This window comes from Aethalodelphis obliquidens, unplaced genomic scaffold (assembly GCF_003676395.1).
Source record: "Aethalodelphis obliquidens isolate GAN/ISIS:26980383/991018 unplaced genomic scaffold, ASM367639v1 scaffold3, whole genome shotgun sequence".
In the NCBI taxonomy this organism is placed as follows: domain Eukaryota; kingdom Metazoa; phylum Chordata; class Mammalia; order Artiodactyla; family Delphinidae; genus Aethalodelphis; species Aethalodelphis obliquidens.
This window is the reverse complement of record NW_020837947.1, coordinates 48404853-48426647: the sequence shown is the minus strand read 5'-3', so window position 1 is coordinate 48426647 and position 21795 is coordinate 48404853. Positions and strand designations below refer to the sequence as shown.

General features: G+C 43.1%; 1 protein-coding gene across 1 annotated transcript in view; it reads right to left on the bottom strand.

The window, feature by feature from the left end:
* METTL24 (methyltransferase like 24) overlaps positions 1-21795 on the bottom strand; it is a 110324-nt gene that overhangs the window by 69908 nt on the left and 18621 nt on the right. Inside the window, exon 2 of the mRNA XM_027088727.1 lies at positions 6012-6128. Coding sequence (XP_026944528.1) covers positions 6012-6128 — 117 coding nt within the window. The remainder of the gene's footprint in view (positions 1-6011; positions 6129-21795) is intronic.

Genomic DNA, 21795 nt, shown 5'->3' with positions numbered 1-21795 from the left:
TTTGGTGAACTTTATGTACAATGCAAATACATCTTTCCCCTTAAAGATAAGAGACTGGTGCAGAACAGACTGGGTCAGATGACCTGGGGAGATACTGGGCCTCAACTAATGGAAATTCTTAGCTTAAATACTTACTTAGGACCTTATTAATGTTACTAGCTGTATTACTTGCAGTCTGCCTATTTTGCAAGATGACTGTTTCTTGTAGTACTACCATATGTGTGATGGAGCCTTCAATAAAATTAATGATGATTAGATGATGTGAAACAACTGACCAAATACATAGTCCTGTAAGATCAAAGATTGTAATAGTGTAACTTTGGACATGAGAAGCAACAAGAGCAAGCATTTCCTAGACCATAACAGACTAGAAAGACAGATGGTCCAGAGGCTTTTGACTATACTTAACAGGGCCAAGTCCAGTAATAGCACATTAAGTAGCCTATCAATGAAATCCTTGACTGACCTGGGAATGAGCATTCCTAGTGCCGTGAGACAAATTGATCATGAAATGCCTCCCAAACCTTGGTCAGAATTAAGACCAAAAGGGAGGGGATTGTAGAATAAAGAATGTTGCCCACCACCTAGTTCTACAAGAATCTCATTAGCCACTGCAGTCACTGACCTACAGTACACCCTGAAAGGAATTCAGGGCAAAAATCAGGATGAGACATTCTGTGCTCTGGAAAAACTGGCAGAATAGGCCTTCAGATAGTTAGATATTTTCAGGGGAAAATGTATGAATCCTGTTTCTTGCATCTGCCCATACTTAGAAAAGCACTATAACTATTAACTAAGATACCTGTTCCTTGCTATTAATAGTAACTTTCTACCAAGATGTGTTATTGATTGCACGGACCCCTTTGTCAAAATCATGTATCTACTAACCTCCCCCCAACCTCCTCAGAACAGTTCTCAGAGCTGAGAGACCATCTCCCAGGTAATAATCCTCCGTTTGGCCTGAATAAAATTTTCCATTTCTTTCTCAGATTCACTATTGATTAATTTCTGTCAACATCCTCAACCCAGTATCTTGCTCTCAATACTTCTCTATCCACAACCATGGTTTAAAGAAAAAAGTGATAATAGAAAATGGAATTGAATCTTCTCTCAAGCAACTAGTGCAGAACACACTTATTAACTGGATCCATCAACATGTTAATTTGTATAATTCATTTCCTACGATTCTCCCACAAATAAATGGAAATTACGCCTCTGCCTGCCCACTTCTTGCCTCCACTCACCCACCCAAAGGAGAAGCTGCTAATCTAATTAGTCAAAGCTCAATGTTCATCTGGCTGGTTTTCACTAGTAGGTAGATTATGATGCCTTCAACCTTCACTGGAACTTGGTTCCACGCCCTGGCTCCTGCAGGCAGTTAGTTAAGCCCAGGCAGTTTGGTGGGCCCCAAAGACGTGCCTGGATCTCGTAAGACTGAACCTTTTGTTCTAGGGCAGCTTCCTGGGGGTATTTTTATTAAAGTGGTATGATGATTTATTTATTTATTAAAATGGTATGATGATTTGCTATTGTTTCTTTGTATGTACTCTCCCTAAGAGCCTCCAAAAGACAGATCAGGAGACTGACATTCGCAGGTACTTGTTCATAGAACCCTCCCAACACCATTTAAACCTAACTCTAGCCTCTCCCACTGCGTTTCTCAAGGTGTGGCCCACCTACATTCTGATGGATGTGGGAGTACTTAAAAATGCAAATTCTTGAGTCCCACTCCATTCTATAAAATCAGAATCTTTGAGGCCGATGCACGTGAACATGCATTTTAATAAGCTCCCCCAGGTGATTGTTACGCAGGTGGTCCTGTGAGTTTCCTGGCAGCCTTTTGTAAAGTCCCACTGAAATGTTCCAGCCTGGCCTCACCTGTGCCTTAGCAAATTAAGGGAAGAGGCTACACTTGGGCCAGAGCTTTCAACTGAAAACAGCAGCCTCTCCAACCTCACCCCTAGCAAAGGGCCAGAGAGGCGGCCCCTACAATTAGCCAGAGGCCCCCAAGAGTCCACTAAGTCAAGATAGAGGGCTTTGAGGTTCAGCTGCTCCTCCACTGAACCTTGAGGAGTGGGGTTTTATTCTATTAAAGTTAACACTTTAAGCATTTCTTCTTCTTCCACAGACTTCATCTTGCACAGATATCCCTACTGGAAAAACATTCTTTTCCATTCAATCTCTGCTAATGTTCCCCTTTCCTCTCCTAGCTCAAAAATAGAACACAGAAGTTTTTCCATTTTAACCATTTATTAACCATCTCATTAATATACATTAGCTTTTGAAAACAACTAGGAGTAAGGACTCAGTAAAATTCAGCTCCTAAAAATTAATTAAATATTGATTTTTCAAACTTTCTTGTTAAGATTTATGGCCAGGGCTTCAATGAACTCTCTTGTGAGCAAAATCAGCGAAGGCAGTAACTCCTAGCTAAGTTCTAACTTAGGTAATTATGGTTTTTTTTCTCCCTCTCTCTAATTCCCCTTGTAATTTTAGCCATATAAACAGAATTAAGCCTGGACAAAGGAAAATAGACTCCAGGAAAAAGTGTTTTCTGAAATGCTTTTTAGTTATTTAACTTGAAGGGATCTAATTTATTTTCATTTCATTTTGTATCCCAAAAGCCTGAACAGCATTTCTGCCAACCCATAAGTAGAATCTGGCAAAGGGAGGCCTTAAATTTTGGGGACTTGGCAAGAATTACTTCAATAATCAAACTGTATGTTAATGAAATACATTATTTTGAAAGGTAAAATATCAAGGGAAGAGTTGTATTTTTGTTGCTTTTATCCCGGTTTGTGTGTGTGTGTGCATGTGTGTAGCAGTAAATATAATAGAAACTTCTTGTAAAAAAGTTTGTAAAATTTGTAAAATCTGAATCTCTAGATCCATAGGTTCTTATGTCATTCTCACAATCAGTTAGATGGGTAGATGATTAGATAGATAGACAGACTGACTTTAAAACGTATTTTTTCTTTTTAAAACAGCAACTGTTGCTTAGATTAATTTCATACTGCAAGCCATGCTTCCTGAAGGCATATGGTTCGGGGGTTGCCATAAAAAGCTGGATCTGGAGCCTTCCTTTAGAACAGAGCACTGGGTTTATGATTTAACTGTTTCTTGTTAGCAGCAGTGTATCGTCTACTCCAGAACTCAGAGATGTAACCATGGCCTTTCACATTAGAAAACAATACCTAGTAAAACTGAGCTTGATGTTATGCCCACTCTACCCAAATACCTTGCTCTGTGCTTCTGTTCCCAAGCTCCTTTGGCCTGGGGAAGTTTACCCACCCCATCTGTCCACCCTGTTAGAGAACACACAGCTCTCTTGCATCCTAGCCATTCACCACTGTGGGCTGGGGGTGGGGGGGCGGTATTTAATTCAGGTTTGACATCCCAGCCAGTGCCTAGCACAGCGTCATACACAGAGCAGGTACTCAACAAATGCCTGCTGAATTGAGGAATGAATAAATCAACTGATAAACATATCAAATGCTAGGACTTGCTGTACAAGCTTGAACACGGATTTGAGGGAAATATATATATATATATATATATATATATAAAAGCAGTGTAAGAGGATGGAGGTGGAATTTGCTTAAGTACCTACAGAGGGTTTTTTTTTCCCTTGCCCATTATGACTCACTACTGCTAACTGTGAAAATTTTAGGTAATAGTGACTCTAATATTCTGCCAGCTTTGCAGGCTTTCATTGTCAAGATGAGTTCTAAATGAGGCATAAGCTCCCAAAGCAGCCGAAAACTCTGCATTACATAGAGAGGGGGAGGGAGCACTGGTCAGTAGGATTCTGATTAAACCAGTTAGTGTCATCTCTGAAGAGCTCCCACCTGCTGGTCTAGTGACTCGGAAGCACACAAAAGCACAGGACTTTAACTGGGTAAAATGACCTCTGATTGCAAAGCAATTGTGAGGTCTGGAACTTTATCTTGTTCTTTCTAGAGGATGAAAAAGTCTTCTAGCGAGCTTTAACAAGCAACTCTCTATTATTATACTCATCAAGCTGAATAACAATTATATGTCCATTTATCTACCTTCCCGACTAGTTTGTTAGCCACTTGAGGGCAGAAAATGTATTCCCAAGGCCTATGCTCCTGGCACATAGTAGGTGCTCAGTAATACTTGGTTAATAACAATTCTACACTAGTCTTAACAAAGTACAGGCTCACGGAGCTGGGAGGAACCTTAGAAATAATTTGATACAATCTCTTCGTTTTCAAGATCAGAACAGCCAGAGCCAAACAAGCAAAATAACTTGCCCAGGGTCACAACATTGAACTACATCACAGGATGCTTTTTTTAAAGAATTTTTTCCCTCTCAGCCCATAACTCATGGGAAAACTCCAAGAGGGGCTTGAAACAACACTTTCATGCCTCAAGAGCTTCTTCTAAGTTAACATGCCTTTTATAAGTTACAGAACATTAACCTAAAATACATATAAAATAGAATTTAGAGGCTTTCATGTGGTCAATTTATACTGGGGGGTGAAGCTCACAATTCTCAAATTCAACTCATAAATTTAACACCTCTCATTTTTCTCTAGGGCTTTTAAGGGCTTCTTATAGTCATAGTTAAGAGATCCAGCTTCTTATTCTTCGTGTAAAACCAAACTATAAAATTAAAATTTCAGTATTTTAATTGTCTGTGTGAGTCCACCAAATTAATTTGCAGCAGCAAAATAAGATGAAATTATGTAAAGCACAGGGACCAATTTATCATCCCATTACTCATGATGAATTCAACAAGCTTTTACTTCCATGTCTAGGTGACAAATATTAAAATTCCTGGTTGTCTGACTGCATCATATGAGAAATGGGACTTTCTTTTACCCCTAAACTAGCCTTCTAAAATTCCAGAAATATATGCTCTCCCATGGATGAAAAACGGGCTTGGCCGCCAGTGAGGTTTGGGAGGGGAAGTGGGTTGCCAAGAGCGAGTGGGCCAAAGGGAGATCAAAAGACCCAGGGACCCAGGGACCCCCAGTGCCATACCAGCTCCATAGTGCAGCCTCCTCAGCTGCAGCTTCACAGGCAGTCTGAGTTACTAGCACCTCTCAGTTCAGGGCGAAGTTTCCCTCGGGCCTTGATTTTCTTTTCCGTCTCTCTTTCCCCAAGATCAGGCTACTTGAGAATGGAACCTCCTGATTAATGTGTCAAGAGCCATAGACTCTCCTTAAGGGAGGGTCTCTGCCTGCTCGGGTCGCCCGGGCAGGAGCTGCCACAATGTGTTAAGTCACTAATGAAGGCCAGTGCTCAGTAATGATTTAAAGTGCCTTAAGAACAGAGAGTCTTCGGATTCAGTAGCTTCTCTTCCTGCTGCCTGCAAAGCCTCCTTTACTCTCTGGCCTAACGCATCCCTGTCTGCCAAGCTTCTGTGGCAGAAAAGCGAAAAGGCAGACTTCTCCAAATACAAAATGGAATTTGAACCTCCAGATGATGGTTTTGGTTTGTGACACACTGGACTGCCTACTCATGGGCACGAATCTGTCGCTTCACATGGTTTTCCAAAACAATTTTCTAAAGTGGATCTTTAAAACACATCGGGATGAATCATTAAAACATCTCAGGGTGACGATACTCCTGGAAGGGATAAGATGCCGAAGCAGATGGAAGGCATCTATTATATGCCTCTAAGTGAGTGAATATATTTAAGCAGCTAGGCATCAGAAACTCTATCAAGTCCCTATCAGGAGGCACTGAGAAACTCCCCAGCCTTCTTTAAAAGGAAGTAATTAGTGGGACTTCCCTGGTGGTCCAATGGTTAAGAATCCGCCTTCCAATGCAGGGGACTCGGGTCCAACCCCTGGCTGGGGAACTAAGATCCCACATGCCATGGGGCAACTAAGCCCGTGCGCCACAACTACAGAGCCCATGCACCACAACTAGAGAGAAGCCTGTGCACCGCAACTAAGACCCGACGCAGCCAAAAATAAATAAATAAATAAAAATTTTAAGGGGGCAATTAGCGTCTTTTACAGAGTCTCCATACCCACTTGTGCCTGAAACACAACCTGAATGGTGCTGATGTATCTCAGGAACCTCAAGGCTTCTTCATCCAGGGACCGAGCAGGGCCTGCCCAAGGCTGGAGGTCTATATGCCACCGGGGACCCTGTAAGGAGAAAACATAGGTCAGTGTGTAAGGTATCAGGAGCTTGGGATGGGGGTGGGCAGGATGCAGAGCATCAGGGAGGCAAGACTACTAGCCGTCTGCAAAACAAACATGGCTGCACTTTGCGGCAGGGAGTTGGTTCGGAGCTGCTATAGGTAAGGCCACATCAATCACAGGGAGACAAATGAGGCCTGAGAAAGCCCGGCTACCAGATTAAGCAAGAGACTGCAAAAGCTAGAGGGGATGTCTGTTTCGAGCTTCTGATCAAAGGCAAACTCCACTCGACCCCGTCAGGCTCTCTCAGCTGCGGCTTTGTATTACCCGGAGCCGCTACCCGTTGTGGAGAAAACCTCCCCTGCCTACTATGGTTTCCAAGGCTTAGAGCCTCAGAAATAGGTGCCTCCTAGGGGCCAGTTTTGTTGTCATGGTCCCATAATGCCTGAATCCTCAGGGCGCTTGGGCACCTTCCCCCCGAGCAAGCGGGGGGCGGCACCCAGAGTTCTAGACCTCAGTGCACCTGTCATCTGGACCATGCACCTGCCAACAGTCCCTGGAGCTGGCACTACCACGGCTGGCAAGGGTGGCCTTCTAGCACTGTGAGACAACCTCCAGCTTTCAGCTGAGGACATGAGGAGCTCCCAGGAGCAGGGGGATCAGAACCCTAAGCCCCCTTTTACAGCAAGGGTAGAGTGGATGAAGGGTTGGAGGAAAGTAGTGGTGATCTAGAAGAATAAAAAATGGGGACCCCTCCAATCAAAAGGAAGCACTAGTCATAAAATCCTTGCTAGAGCTCAAGTTCCCCGCCTACAGCTGTCACCACCTGGAAACCTCTGGAGGCTCACTGTGATCCCAAAGGCAGAGTACTGCCCAGAGTGTATGATGCGGAAGGGCAGGGGCCTGGGCAGGGAGAAGCCCCAGCAGCTGGCAGGGTGAACATCTAGCGTCAGGAAAGACTCTGGGGGTCTGGGCACAGGGGTTCCTGCAGAGTGGTTAAGATGGGCCCCTAAACCCCATTTTAAGGTGAGGAAAGGGGCAGGGGAGGGTTCTGGGGACAATATAAAGGGACTGTTCATGTACACACATTGTTCTCCAGTCAGGTATTGCAATGGTCTGAACGTCTGTCTCCCACCCCAAATTCCTATGTTGAAATCCTAATGCCCAGTGTGATGATGTTAGGGGGTAGGACTTTGGGGAGGTGCTCATGTCATGAGGGTGGAGCCTTCATGAATGGAATTAGTGCTGTTTTAAAAGAGACTCCTCATAGCTCCCTAGGCCCTAACACCATGTGAGGACACAGAGAGAAGTCAGCCATCTGCAGCCCAGAAGAGGGCCCTCACCAGAACCCAACCACGCTGGCACACCAATCTTGAACGTCCAGCCTCCAGAACTGTGAGCAATAAATTTCTGTTGTTTGTAAGCCAGCCAGTCTGTGGTATTTTGTTATGGCAGCCAGAATAGCCTAAGACAGGTATTATGGCAAGAACTGTCTGTCACCCACAAAGAAATATCGAAACAGGCCAGCCCTGAGGCACTTTAGTACATTTATGGTTTTTTTGCCCCTAAATGGGGTGGCCTAGGTTACTTGAGGTTAAACGGAAAGCAAGGAAGAGCGGGGGGCAAGCAGGTTAGTCAGTGTGGAGCCAAGTGTGTGGGCTTGGGGAAGAAGAGTACACTCTGGCACGAGGGTCAGAGATAAATGCAGACACTCTGTAAGTGGTAAGGCGTTATTCCAGGTTAGGCATTATGAGACTCATGTCACTGCACCAAGTCCCGAGAACCCACAGTCTTATTGGCTAGTCAGGTCTGCACTGCCTTACGGTGGCGGAGACCCCTGCAGTCCTCTGGACTGAAAAAACCCTCACTGATTTCCCACAGGCTGTCTTTTCCTCAGGAATCCTTAAGGCAGGGACAGTTTCATGGGCACGCAACCTGCACAGTCTTAGAAGGGCTTGTGCTCGGCTCAGTGCTGACACCCTTAATAATTTTTTAACAAGAGCCTCCACATTCTTATTCTGTGCTGAGCCCTGCAAATTATGTAGTCAGTCTGCCCTGAGGGGCACCTTTTTTTGGGAAACAGGCTTTTCGTATAGCTGTTCCTGTTCTGTGAAGGTTGAGTAGGCAAAGAGACTCCAGTCAGAGAGCCTGAGAACATTAAGTAATGTATCTTCCCAGTTAATGGCTCCCACCCCCTATTTCTTTGTTCCTTCTCTAAATTAGCTGTTGACTAGCATTCAGTCAAACAATACTTATTGAGCATCAGCCACTCTGTGCCAGGCACTGGTCGGCACACGTGGGAACAACACCTGGAGGCTCCTGGGAGGTGCTCACAGTCTGGTGGGGGAGACAGATACATACAAGATAAGTTTGACAGGGAAATGCTGAAACGTTAGGGAAAGTCATTCTTTCTGGGAAATTACTTAATTATGAAATCATAAATTATAGACACACTTTAGTACAAACACCTCTTAGTTTTGCTTGGTCACACTCCTTTTGCGTCTAATGACAAAGAGTGTCTTCCCAGGTTGCCGCTGCTGTCAGCACAGCAACACAATGCTGCATGCAAGCTTGTCCAGCCCTGGGGTTTAAAACTCCCCACATGATTGTCGTGGAACCCTGACAAGTACCCTGGCACCTGGCCCAGGAGCGTCTTGATGAAAATGATAAAGTTCCCACATTATGGTTTTCCTCTAAATCAGGGATCTGTAAACTTTTTCTGTAAGAGGTCAAACAGCAAATATTTTAGGCTTACAGTTTCTGTTGCAATTCCTCACCGCCTGTTGTAGCTCAAAGACAGTAAGTAAACAAATGGTCAGGACTGTGTTCCAATAAAACTCCATTTACAAAAACAGCCAGCAGGCTGGATTGGGCCTGCAAGGCTGTAGTTTGCTGACCCCTGCTCTACTTGATTCTCATTTGGTTGTAGACCAGCCTAGAGGAGAGTGTTTACTTGAAATAATGCAAGAGACACAGATTATGATATCTAGGTTACAAACAACTTTGTCATCTGGGTGACTGGGGAAATATCGGCCAGGTCCCAGCAGGATACAGTGGGAAGAATTTAATAGAGAGACTATTTATAATACAAAGGTGTAGGCAGAGTTTAGGAAACAAATAAGGAGTAATGCAATACCTGTGGCTGGTAGCACCAGGGAGCCCTTACAAACCCTGAGCCTGAAGGAGCAAGGAGGGGGAGGAATTTGTGGAACCCAGAGAGGGAAACTGCATGGAGAAGGTGTTTCATAGAAGAACACAGCCAATCCCATCACATCCAGCCCTATTACATACCCACCCTAACTGTCAAATCGAAGGGGAAGCTAGAGAAGAGGGAGGCTGTGGTTGGCCCACAGGTCAGCCTAGGGGGTGCAGAGCAGGAGGAGCAGGATGGAGAGTGGCTCTAGACAGGCAAGTGGAAGGCCTCCTGCACAGCATCTCTGGAAAGAGGCACTGAGACTTGACCAGGGAGTCATTCATTCATTCAGTGGCCATTTGTGCCTCGTGCCAGGCTCTGGGTTACAATTTAATATAGGACAGAGCTGTGTACACCAGTAAATGCAATGAAGTTCTGCAAGAGCTCTGACTGAAATCTCTACAGGGCACAAAGGGGTCACGGAGAGAAGTACCCAAGTACCACTCCAAAATAAATGCTACAGAATCCAAATGTAGATTATAGGAAGCAGTCTCCAATGTGAGAAGTCCAAAACTCTCATTAAAGAGACAACTTAAAAACAGTAGAAGCACTTAACCTGGGCTAACACACGAAAGTAATGTCACAGATCAGTAACAGTGAATCCATACGGTGACTCAACATGACAAAACTATAATTATCTTAAGAATCCACAAGCAGTATCCATCTTGCTATCTGATATTTCAGTTTCACTGAGCATTGACCACGACAAAGCTAAACGTGACAGCTGGAATGGTGAATAACGTAAGTTGAGGGGCCTCAGGTGGGGATATAATAGAAATACACAGCAGACAGATGCCCTCAGAAGTGCTCTGGCTTAATGCTTTGGTTGAGCTGTTTAAAAAACATTTCACATAAAGTAATGTTCTCATCGGCATCAGTGTGACAGCAGTTTGTGATTATTTCCCCAAGGAAACCACTAGCTTTTATCATCTCTTCCAATTATCACTTGTCTTGATTCTCTAGTGCACACATCAATATTTGCCCTTCAAAGATCCCACAAACAGAATTCTCTGAGCACCTTAAAATACCCATGGTTGGTGTTTACTAGTACAAGGCAAAAAACCCCATCTTTTTCTTTTAAAAAGATTTTATCATTATGATTTTACCCTCAAACAGTTCCCTAAAATGCCAGCGTCCACTATTAGCCATGTGGTCCAAATATCAAGTGGCCAGGGCAAGGCTACCCCCCTCACTCCCAGGAGGTGGGAAGGTAGATTCCCAGTCCCTTTTGTCACCCCCACTTCCTCTTCAGGTGGGTAAAGGAGCAGCTTAAGCAGAAGGTGGTGGAGGTACAGTCACTGGGGTCATTGGGGGCTGGTCTGTCTGTCCCTGGCAGGCTGGAGCTGAAACGTCAAATGGAGCGTACACAATGCGTTGCCACAGAGAAGCGGCCAGGCTCCTGAGCCCCTGCAGGGGCGGTGGACAGGGTCGGGGGGCGTTGTCCAATTCCTTTGCAATCTGTGGTCCGGCCCCCTACCTAAACCACCAGGCCAGTCGTTCAAAGGAGCCCCTCCCACAACAAAGACAGCCATCCCAGAAAAGGCAGGGTCCCAGGTTTCTGAGGAAAGGCAGCAGCCCCCACCCCTTTTCATCTGTGAAGGATTCATCCTGCACTTCCTCCAGGAAACATGCGTTGCAAAGTGAACTGGTTTCTAACGAGGGGAAATGTTTTGATTATACAGAAAAAAATTCCAAAAATTAACACTAAGCAAAGGATTCTATACACAACTAACTCATGTTGTTTGGGGGTTATTTTGCAGACATCTGAGCATCTCTTCCCAAAGGGTAAAAAGTGATCGCTGAGTCAGCCCAAGTTGGTGCACAGAGATGATGGATCTGGCTCTAAAGACCGCAGCAAGCACAGCCGTGCGGCTTCCACATATTTTTATAATTTATGACTTCAGCATCAAATTTGTTTCTTGAAAAAAGAAAATGATTCTTTCAAGCCAGAGAAACTGAATTCCAAGATTTTACTAATAAAAGATAATGCAAAAAATAAAGCAATCTTTTAAAATACTCTTTTGCCTACCAGCCTATATGTATGCATATAATAGAAATATATTAACTCAAGACCATAAGCCCCAAGCAAAACTGGTTGCATTAAAAAATATGTATATATATATGTACACATATATATACACACACATATAAATGCAGAGCCACCCATGACCTGAAAAGAGAATCATCGATTCTGCCTTGTGCAAAAGCTTTCTTTGCCTTGAAATTTGGAACAACAGCTTCCTTCTTCAGAGGCCGTTTTCCCCACACCCATGAATGACCTCATGCAGGCCACACAGAAATTGTCCAATTAGCAACAGTTCCACCATCAGTTGTACAAGCAAGTTTTGTACATGCATGTTTTTTACTTTCTTTTAAAATAAGAACCAAAGAAGAAGTCTAATGGTCCCACTCCTCTGTGTTTCAATGCTACAGTTCTTTGGGGATGAAATTGTATGATAAGTGATTTAAATAATCAGTTTCTTTATTGTGATGGATAATTGGTAGAGTGTCTGGGATATTTTTACGATGTTTCAATACTCTCAAATGCGCATTCCCACAGCTACTAAGCTCTTGAATGGTTTTAGAACCAGCAATTTTCTGCTGGGAGAGACGGCTAACAATTGATTTTCTGTGCTGTGGTTGTGCCTGTGGAAAAGAACAAGGTTGTGAGTCCTTGACTCAAACTAAACAATACGCTGAGCCTGTGTGATGAGTTGATTTTGGGAAGCCTAAGCTTTCTAGAAAAAAAAACAAACTCAAAACAAGCAAAATCTATTTATTTGGCAATTCTGCTGCAATTCTGTGCTAATTAAGAACATCTGTCAGTAGGCAGGAAACAATGATTGAAGGAAATTGTTTGCTCCTTTTTAGAAGGAGAAGGGGGGCTGTGGGAGTTGTTGGGGGAGGCGGAGGCACAAAATGGTACCTGGGCAGAGCATGAATCTAGGTAAGCACCACCACTGTCTTTCTGGAATGCCCTGAGATAACCATAGTTTCTAGGACTTCGCTCGAGTGGGATTTGGGGCTCCCAGAGTCTGTGGGTGGCAGCTCCCATGTCTCTCCCCACCAGTCTCATGTAACAGGACTTTCTCTCAGAATCAGTCCTGCTTTGGAAAGAGCAGGGGTCAGTTACACACTTTATGGTAACATTTAAAATTCAGGTACCCCATGCAAAAATTTCATTAAAAAAAATTATCTCAGTTTCAGTTCTGGGTAACATGGATAAGCACGCCCGCACCCTGTGTCTGGCACTGAATACGGCAATAAAACCTGGACAGAATGCAGAGGGCAGCCATTTGAGGAATCTGAAAAGTAAATACTGGCAGGCAGATTGAAGGCCAGAACTCAAAAGTACCAGGAACCAGCAGTGAGGTCACCACTGTTTTTCTCCTGGTATCCCCCTCAAGCCCCGACTCAGGCAGCCGCACACTGGATGTGGACATCATTGCAGACCGAGAGCTCCAGGAGAAGCCCTCAAGGGCTCAAGGAGGGAAGGGGTCTCCTAATGCTCAGAGAAAGCTGGGGGCTTCCCCATTTCCCTCTCCTTGCATTTCTCTTCCTTCATTCTAGCATCCCAACTCCCAGGCAATCCCACTGCAGTGGTGGAAGCCACAGCAGGAGTCCGCAAGCACCTAAAACTCTGAGGAAAGGGAAGTTTCTTCTCTGATCTGAGGTTGTGGCCCCAAACCCTGCTGAGTATTTTCTCTCTTCTCGGGCAGCTGGGCCTTGGACTTGGACATAGTCATGGGAAGGGTGCCATAAAACACAAGCAGAGCAAAGAGTAACTAAAGTCTAGCCTTTCCAGCCAGAGGTTCAGAAATGCAGGGAGCTAGATAACACAGTCAACCCTCGGTATCTGTGGATGCGGAACACTGGGGATACTGAGGGCCGAATGTACTATGCCACTGTATAAGAGACTTGAGCATCCACAGATTTTGGTATCAGTGCACGTGCTAGAAACAATCCCCTCCCCACCCCAGATACCTAGATACTTGCATCTGCACGTCCATCTGAACCATTAGCGTATCAAAAACTTTGAGAACCAAGCTAACAGACAGACTTCCACCAGGTGCCAGACTGGCCCCTGGTGTCATGCATGTGGGACAGATCTGAAGAACACTGCAAAGATTTTGAAAACAGAACTGATACTGAAACCATAATCCATAGAAGGCTGGCTGGAACTTAAGACCTGAACCCAACCAGGTCAAGTGCCTATAAAAACAAATATATGGACATTATCTATAGTATTTAAACATGACTCAAGAGTCTCACAATATTACATACAAAATACCCAGGATATAACCCCAAACTACTCAGCATATGAAGAATCAGGAAAATCCCAATTGGTGTGGGGAAAAGACAATCAACATATGCCAATGACATGACACAGATACTGGAATTATTCGACAAAAACTTAAAAGCAACTATTACAGAAATACTCCAAGAAGTAATAGTGTACACTCTTGAAACCAACAGAAACAGAGAAAGTCTCAGCAAAGAAATAGGATATATAAAGAGCCAAATGGACATTTCAGACCTGAAAAATACAATAAACAAAATAAAAATCTCAGTAGATGGACTCAATAGCAGAATGAATATAACACAAAAAAGAGTCAGTGAACTTGAAGATAGATCAATAGAGAGTATCCAATCTGAACAACAGAGAGAAAACATTATTTGAAAAAGAAATGAGGGCTTCCCTGGTGGCACAGTGGTTAAGAATCCGCCTGCCAACGCAGGGGACACGGGTTCGAGCCCTGGTCCGGGAAGATGCCACACCGCAACTAAGCCCGTGCGCCACAGCTACTGAGCCTGTGCTCTAGAGCCCGCGCACCACAACTCCTGAAGCCAGGGCGCCTACAGCCCATACTCCACAACAAGAGAAGACACCGCAATGAGAAGCCTGCGCACCGCAAGGAAGAGTAGCCCCCGCTCACCACAACCAGAGAAAGCCCGCACGCAGCAATGAAGAGCCAATGCAGCCAAAAACAAAATAAATAAATAAATTTATTTTTTAAAAAAATGAAAAGAGCCTCAGGGACCTGTGGACAATATCAAGAGGTCTCACACTCAGTTACTGGAATCCAAGAGGAGGAAGAGAAAGAGTGCAGTGCAGAAAAAAATATTTAAAGGTATAATGGCTAAAAGATTCTCATATTTGACATTAGACATAAACCTAAAGATTCAAGAAGCTCAGCAAACCCCTAACAGAAAGACACAAAGAAATCTATGCCCATACACATCTTAATCAAACTGCTGAAAACTAAAGACACTGACAACAACAAAAAGCTCAGTCTCTTTAATCTTGTGATAGACTTAATAGCGGGCCAGGGTCCAAATGGCTAGATGGGAAAGGCAGAGCCAGCCGAGCTCAAAAGGGCTTCTTACCCTGAGGTCCCCTCCCTGTCAAGGCCCAGTCCCACCTCCCCAAGTCCATCTGCTAAATGTCTTTGGCAGCAGAAAGCACACATACTGAAACCCAAATCCAGAGCACATTGTGAATCCCTTCCCCATCAATCTGCCGCCTCTGCAACATTACACAGAGCGTAGGCTGGGAGGCAAGGGAACCAGAAATCAAATCAACTCTGACAAGAAAAAATGCACTATCATTCAAGCAGATAACTTTTAGGAAGAAATTTTTTAAATAAAAGGACAAGGAGGAATAAATGCTCAGCTCTAGATTTATTCTCTAAGTTATCCTGGTAAGTTGGAAAGAAATGCCAAACTAATTTGAGTTGGGTTTTGTTCTTAAACTGACATCTTTAAATTCACTGTGTTTTCTGTGTGTGGCAAAACCGTTCAAGTCTGGGTGAGATTGAAACACACAAAGGGATGGTGAAGAGAATAAAATATATAATGTATTTTAGGTTTTTATCATTAACAACAGAAAGAGAAGCCAAATTCCTGGAGCAGATGCAGAAGTTTTCATTCATTTTCATGATATAGAAACTATATAACATCTGCATACACAGTAGGCACTCAAATGTCAAATCATGGATCTCACTAGGGTTACACATCAACCATGAAAGGAAGGGAGGAGTTTCATTTGTCTTATGAAAGTAAGATTATACAAGACTGTTTGCCTAAGAAAGCAAAAAGGAATGTAGAAACAGCACTTATCACATTTTTAAGGATTCTCTCTCTCTCTCTCTCTCTGGCACACACACACCCCTCCACGTACATGCACACTGTATTCAAAACATATAAGTTACCCAGACTTGGGACTCAGAATCTTAGAAGCTTAACATCATCTGAATCAACATCAATCTGTTATGAGGTCATGGATTTACTTCAGTTTGAAAACTCCAGCCAGTTAGTATCCCCCAAGTTATTTACCAGTTCCCAAAACATGACCCTCTCAAAATGGAAGGTCTGCAGGACCCCTATAAACCCATTTCAAGGATTCTTTTTTTTTCTTTTTAACATCTTTATTGGAGTATAATTGCTTTACAATGGTGTGTTATTTCAAGGATTCTTGAATCCTGAGAAGCTGCCAAAGCCAAAGGAGACATGGAGTTAGCAGAGGGCAGGGAGAACAGGAAAACCACCAGGAGGGAGGGAGAGGAATAGAGAAGGGAAACAAGAAAGTGGGGGGCATGAGAGGAAAAGAGGTTGCTCCCCCAATGCCTGCTCAGCAATCTCCATCCTCCCCACAAGTTCACCTGGGACCCAGGGTTGTACAATAAGTGGTACCCAGGACTCTTTGGTGGCTCTCATGAGCCACATGAGTCCTCAAACCTCATGCCAAACCACAAGTCCCCCCCCCATGGGTTCCCTCAGTGTGATCCTGAGGCTGCCAGTCACGTCCATGCAGATGCCTCCCTAGCCTCTCAGCCTCCGAACCTCTAAAGAGGCTCTGTGGCACAATGTTGAGCAGAAAGCCTGTCAGTGGCAAGGCTCAGTGCTGCTGAGCAGTTTCACAGGGAAAGTGTTTCAGTTCTACAGTCTAAACAAGACATGATTTTTATTACCAAAAAGAATTAAAATGCGTCATCCAGCATCACCAAGTGCAGGGAGATGGGGATCATGGCAAAAAGAATGCATCCCAGAGGCCACATCTGAGATGCAGAGCTGCAGCATCCAATAGCCACCCCGCAGACTGACAGGGGGAACAGCAGCTGCATGTGGCACAATGCATAGATGGGACACAAAGCCATCCCTGGAAATCAACCAGACAAACTGGATGATGCTTGGGTAGCCTCCTTTGAAAAAGGACGTAGCAAGCAAGACAAGGTGCTCTGCCGTGAGTAGGACAGCCGAGGGTGGGTGGGACAGAAAGAGGAAAATGGGGTTCAGGACCCCAGAAAAACCACACACCACGGTTCAAGGGTATCATCAGTTTCCTGATGAGGCTGTCATATCCCACTGACTATAAGCCATCGGTTGCACACAACTATTTATGTATGTATATGTGTACGTGTGTATGTATGCATATATGTGTTTCTCAGTTTTAAGTGTCTGTTCATTCATTATTAACTGTCACCTTTATATTGTCCATATATACTGTCCATATTGCCACTCTGTGGCCCTTTTGATTATGATATAGTATCTGGTAGCCTAAGTGAATCCTACTGACAATTAGAGATAAGACTCTGGTTCTGGGACATTCCTCACATGATTCTATATTTATAGAACATTTTTCTGTCTGAGTGCACTGTAAGTTATAGTGTCTGACAAGTAGAAGCAGCCCAATAAATGTTTCTTTTTCATCTGTGGGAGGCTGCCAGCAGTGTAAAACAAGGCAGAGAGAGAGCTGGCTGGACAACTCTGGAACCAAAAGCACTTTAAGCTTCAAACCTAAATGGAAGCTTATCATTAACTGGCCCTTTTCAGGAACACGAAGAATTGCCGAAGGAAGCAGACCTTTTCGGAGGTCAATTATTACCAGGTTTGTAACTCTCTGAACTGAGAGTTCTTTGGTGAAAGAGAAAGGGACTCTCAAAGGTTAGAAGTGAAGCTGCCAAAGTGTCATCTGACCTTGGCCCAGTCCCCTTTCCCCATTTCAAACTGGAAATAACAAGAGTAAAGGGGACAGATTGTGAAAATAAATACAGCAGATCTAAACTGATGAAAAATGTTGACCGTATTTCTTAATTGTATGAGAAAGGAGCACTAACACTCCTTGCATTAAAGAAAAACAAGCAAACTTCCATCCACAGGAAGAGCTTTAAAAATAAACAAGTTATAGAATTCAGAAGACAGAAACTATTTCTAGCCTTAAATTTTATTTGTTTCATACTAATAGAGAATCACTGTATTCTAAAAGACCTAAAGAGTGATCTAGACCAACTCCTTTATATTATAATTGAAGAAAATGAAGCTTAGAGACGTGAAGTGACATACAAGTCACATAGGTAGGAGGAGGAGGGCTGTGACTTGGACCCATACCTCTAGGCTGCTAGTCCCATCGTTGCTCTGCTACACCATGCTGCCTTCATCCCAGGTCCAAGAGTTTTATCTTCCCCATATCTAGTTTTACTGTTAAGGCAGACATTTTGGGCTTCCCTGGTGGCGCAGTGGTTGAGAGTCCGCCTGCTGATGCAGGGGACACGGGTTCGTGCCCCAGTCCAGGAAGATCCCACATGCCATGGAGCAGCTGGGCCCGTGAGCCATGGCTGCTAAGCCTGCGCGTCCAGAGCCTGTGCTCCACAACGGGAGAAGCCACAACAGTGAGAGGCCCACGTACCGCAAAAAAAAAAGATAGACATTTTACGCCCAAGAGCAACTTAGAAGGGATTCCCAGGTGAAAACCACAATGGCTGTCTTGCACTTACACACTCATTGATGCAAGGGGTAACAAACTTATGAAATTCTTCATCCATAAGATGTGGAATATACTAAAAAATTCACCAGTGGCTCTGAAAATGTCATGGACGATGAATCCTCAGTGAGTTAAAAAGGAGGATTAGAAAAGATTCAGGCCTCTCTGATGAATGGCAATGGTATATCTAAGTTGAGGCAAGGGCATCTTGAGTCCCTGAATGACAGCAAGAAGGTGAGATCTTGCCTCTCACCTCCCTCCCCAACCCACACTGGGAATATAGCATGAGTGATAAATATTTCTTCTTTTAACCTACTGAAATTTTGATGATGTTTGTTACTGCAGTATAACCTAGCCTATTCTGACTGATACAGGTCCCTAAAAGGCACTGGGTAAAAGATGGTTATCATTATTATAAATGCATCCCCACAGAACCTTCCCAATGCCATGCCGTCAAGGACTGAATGGTAGGCTAGAATGGATGATTGGTCTTATGGAGATTCTCCCATAAGAAAAAAAAGGAAGTGTAACCAATGACAATTCATTGCCAAGACAAGACTCAGGGAAGTTAGGAAGTGCTCAGATAAAGACCATAAGGACACTGATTACAAAACAGATCCTACTCTCTGGTCTGTTTCCTAAAAGCATCTTGCCCCTAACATGCCAGGCCAGGCCTTTTCCCTCCTACCCAGAATTCTCTCCCTTATTCCCTAGTCAGTTCAAATTCCACTTATTCTTCTGGATCCAGTTTTAGTCCCACATACTTCCCCCAAATTTCCTAATCACTCAAGCCTCTACTATACACAAAATAAACTATGCAAAGCTGGATCTTCAACAACTATTGCTTGTACTTCTCATTTATACTAAATCAGATGTTTGCTATAATTTGTTTCAAGTGTGTCAATCTTGTTTCTCAAACCAGACTACAAGCCTTGTGAGGACACCATGTGTTTTATTTCTTTTGCAGTCCCCCAGAGATATTATTCCAAGGGACATTTTTACATTGATTTAAATGCCAGGGAGGAAAGAACATGATAGCATTCTTAGGATTAAGGACAATTTTTTTATTACTTTTGAAGAAAGTAGGGAAATTCACTAGCTGGGCTCTATAGTAATATCTTAATCTAGCTAAATATAAATACTATTTATTGAGGTGGAAATAAATTATTATCAACCTTAAATGTCTTTGATTCAAATTAAAATAAAAACAGAGATGACAAGTTTAGCAGGAATTCTGACAGAAACTTTAAGAAAGCATTGTTGAAAAAAAAAGAAAGCAAGCATTGTTGAGAATTTAAGCCATTTCATTCAAAATTAACATTTGTTTTGGTACATATGTACAATGGAATATTACTCAGCCATAAAAAGAATGAGATAATGCCATTTGCAGCAACATGGATGGACCTAGAGATTATCATACTAAGTGAAATAAGTCAGACAAAGACAAATTATATGATATCACTTATATGTGGACTCTAAAAAAACTGATACAAATGAACTTACTTATGAAACAGAAATAGAGTCACAGATGTAGAAAACAAACTTATGGTTAACAGGGGGTAAGGCGGGGAGGGATAAATTGGGAGATTGGGATTGATATATACACGCTACTATATATAAAATAGATAAATAGGGCTTCCGTGGTGGCGCAGTGGTTGAGAGTCCGTCTGCCGATGCAGGGGACGCGGGTTCGTGCCCCGGTCCGGGAAGATCCCACATGCCGCGGAGCGGCTAGGCCCATGAGCCATGGCCGCTGAGCCTGTGCGTCCGGAGCCTGTGCTCCGCAACGGGAGAGGCCACAGCAGTGAGAGGCCCACGTACCACAAAAAAATAAAATAAAATAGATAACTAATAAGGACCTGCTCTATAGCACAGGGAATTCTACTCGATACTCGGTAATGGCCTATATGGGAAAAGAATCTAAAAAAGAGCGGATATATGTATATGTATACATGATTCACGTTGCTTCACGTTGCTGTACACCTGGAACTAACACAACATTATAAATCAGCTATACTCCAATAAAAATTTTAAAAAATATTCAGAGATCCTGCAGATTAAGGGGAGGCTCCTGATGTCGTGGGTTAAAGAAGTAATTTTTCATCTCTGGAGACTTGGGTTCAAACCTCACTGAACCCACAAGAGAAAACAGGTTTTGTGACCTCAGTCCATCCCGCAATTTGTCACCATCCAGCAGAAGCAAAATCCTTCCTGAAAGCCATTAATCAAAGAAAGTGGAGTCATCAGAGCTTAGGATTTATGGGATGTGGGGAAGCTAAGAGGCTACAGGTGACACTGTCAGCCTAGTTAGAAATGGGATCTAGGACACAGGCTCAAAGGTGGATAAAGGTACAGATGATAACATTGCCTATACTTTCACTTCCCCCTCCTCCACCTCTGGCAACCATCCATCTACATTGTATCTCTGGAGCTTTACCCATTCTGGACATTTCACATAAATGGAATCATACAATGTAAAAAAAAAAAAAATTCTGTTAAATCAAAAGAAAAAATTTAGAGATTCTGAAGGTAAAAAAAATTAACAATTGTTTTGATAGAAGGGTAAGCTGGGACAAAGTGAGAGAGTGGCTCTGACATATATACACTACCAAATGTGAAATAGCTAGCAAGTGGGAAGCAGCCGCATAGCACAGGGAGATCAGCTCGGTGCTTTGTGACCACCTAGAGGGGTGGGATAGGGAGAGTGGGAAGGAGACGCAAGAGGGAGGGGATATAAAAAAAAATTTTTTAATTAACATTTGTTTTGATAGATTAAAAGGTTAATTAATATTTATATACTGGTTATAAAATTTAAGTTAAATCTGTACATATTCTATATCTTGAAATCAGTTAGCTTTTATCCAAATCTATTTGTTAACAAGAGCACAGAGCTTTTCTATAAAATTGAACGTTTTTTTCATAATTCTAAAGATTGTTGGCATGTAACCTTGAAACTATAAATATTTGTTATTGTAAATTTTGTTAAATGCAGAAAAATTAAATGCTCAGGTAAAGGTGAAAACTATGTTTGCCATGGGAGGTTGATTCCACAGAGCCTTGTAGAGATTGACCTTCTGCTCATAACTGCCCTGATCTAGTTCTAATCATTCAATCTGTACAACAATGCTGTGTAGATCCTCTTTTTTTAAATTAATTAATTAATTTATTTATTTTTGGCTGCGTTGGGTCTTTGTTGCTGAGGGTGGGCTTTCTCTAGTTGCGGCGAGAGGGGGTTACTCTTTGTTGTCAGTATTTACTCTACCTGTGTACTCCTGCTGCTACCAGTTTAGTCATATTTTTACCAGGAGTCATTTGATTTGTTCCCAAACCAGTTTATACCAGTTGTACAAGTTACTGAAATTATATAATTTAATTAAAATTTAGGTAAAATGATGAAATTGTGCACAGAAAGAAAACGGGTTCTCTTTTCTATAAAAACCAAGTCGAGAAAAGCTAGGTGCTCTTTTTAAATACTGTTGCGGGTTAGGCATGGGTGAAGTAACTGTAAAAGAGAATAACAAAATCACTAAAATCTAGAGATGTTCGGCACTCAGATTGCTTCACAAGTGTCAAATTCTTGCTCTACTTTAAAGAAACCAAAACTGAAAATGGTGGGTTATGCAGTTCATGGGTTTTTGCAAGAGACCAGAACTCCAGCAGGGGCTCATACTCAGAACAAAAGACTGGCAAAAGAATGCACTTGCATATGTTTTAAGTTA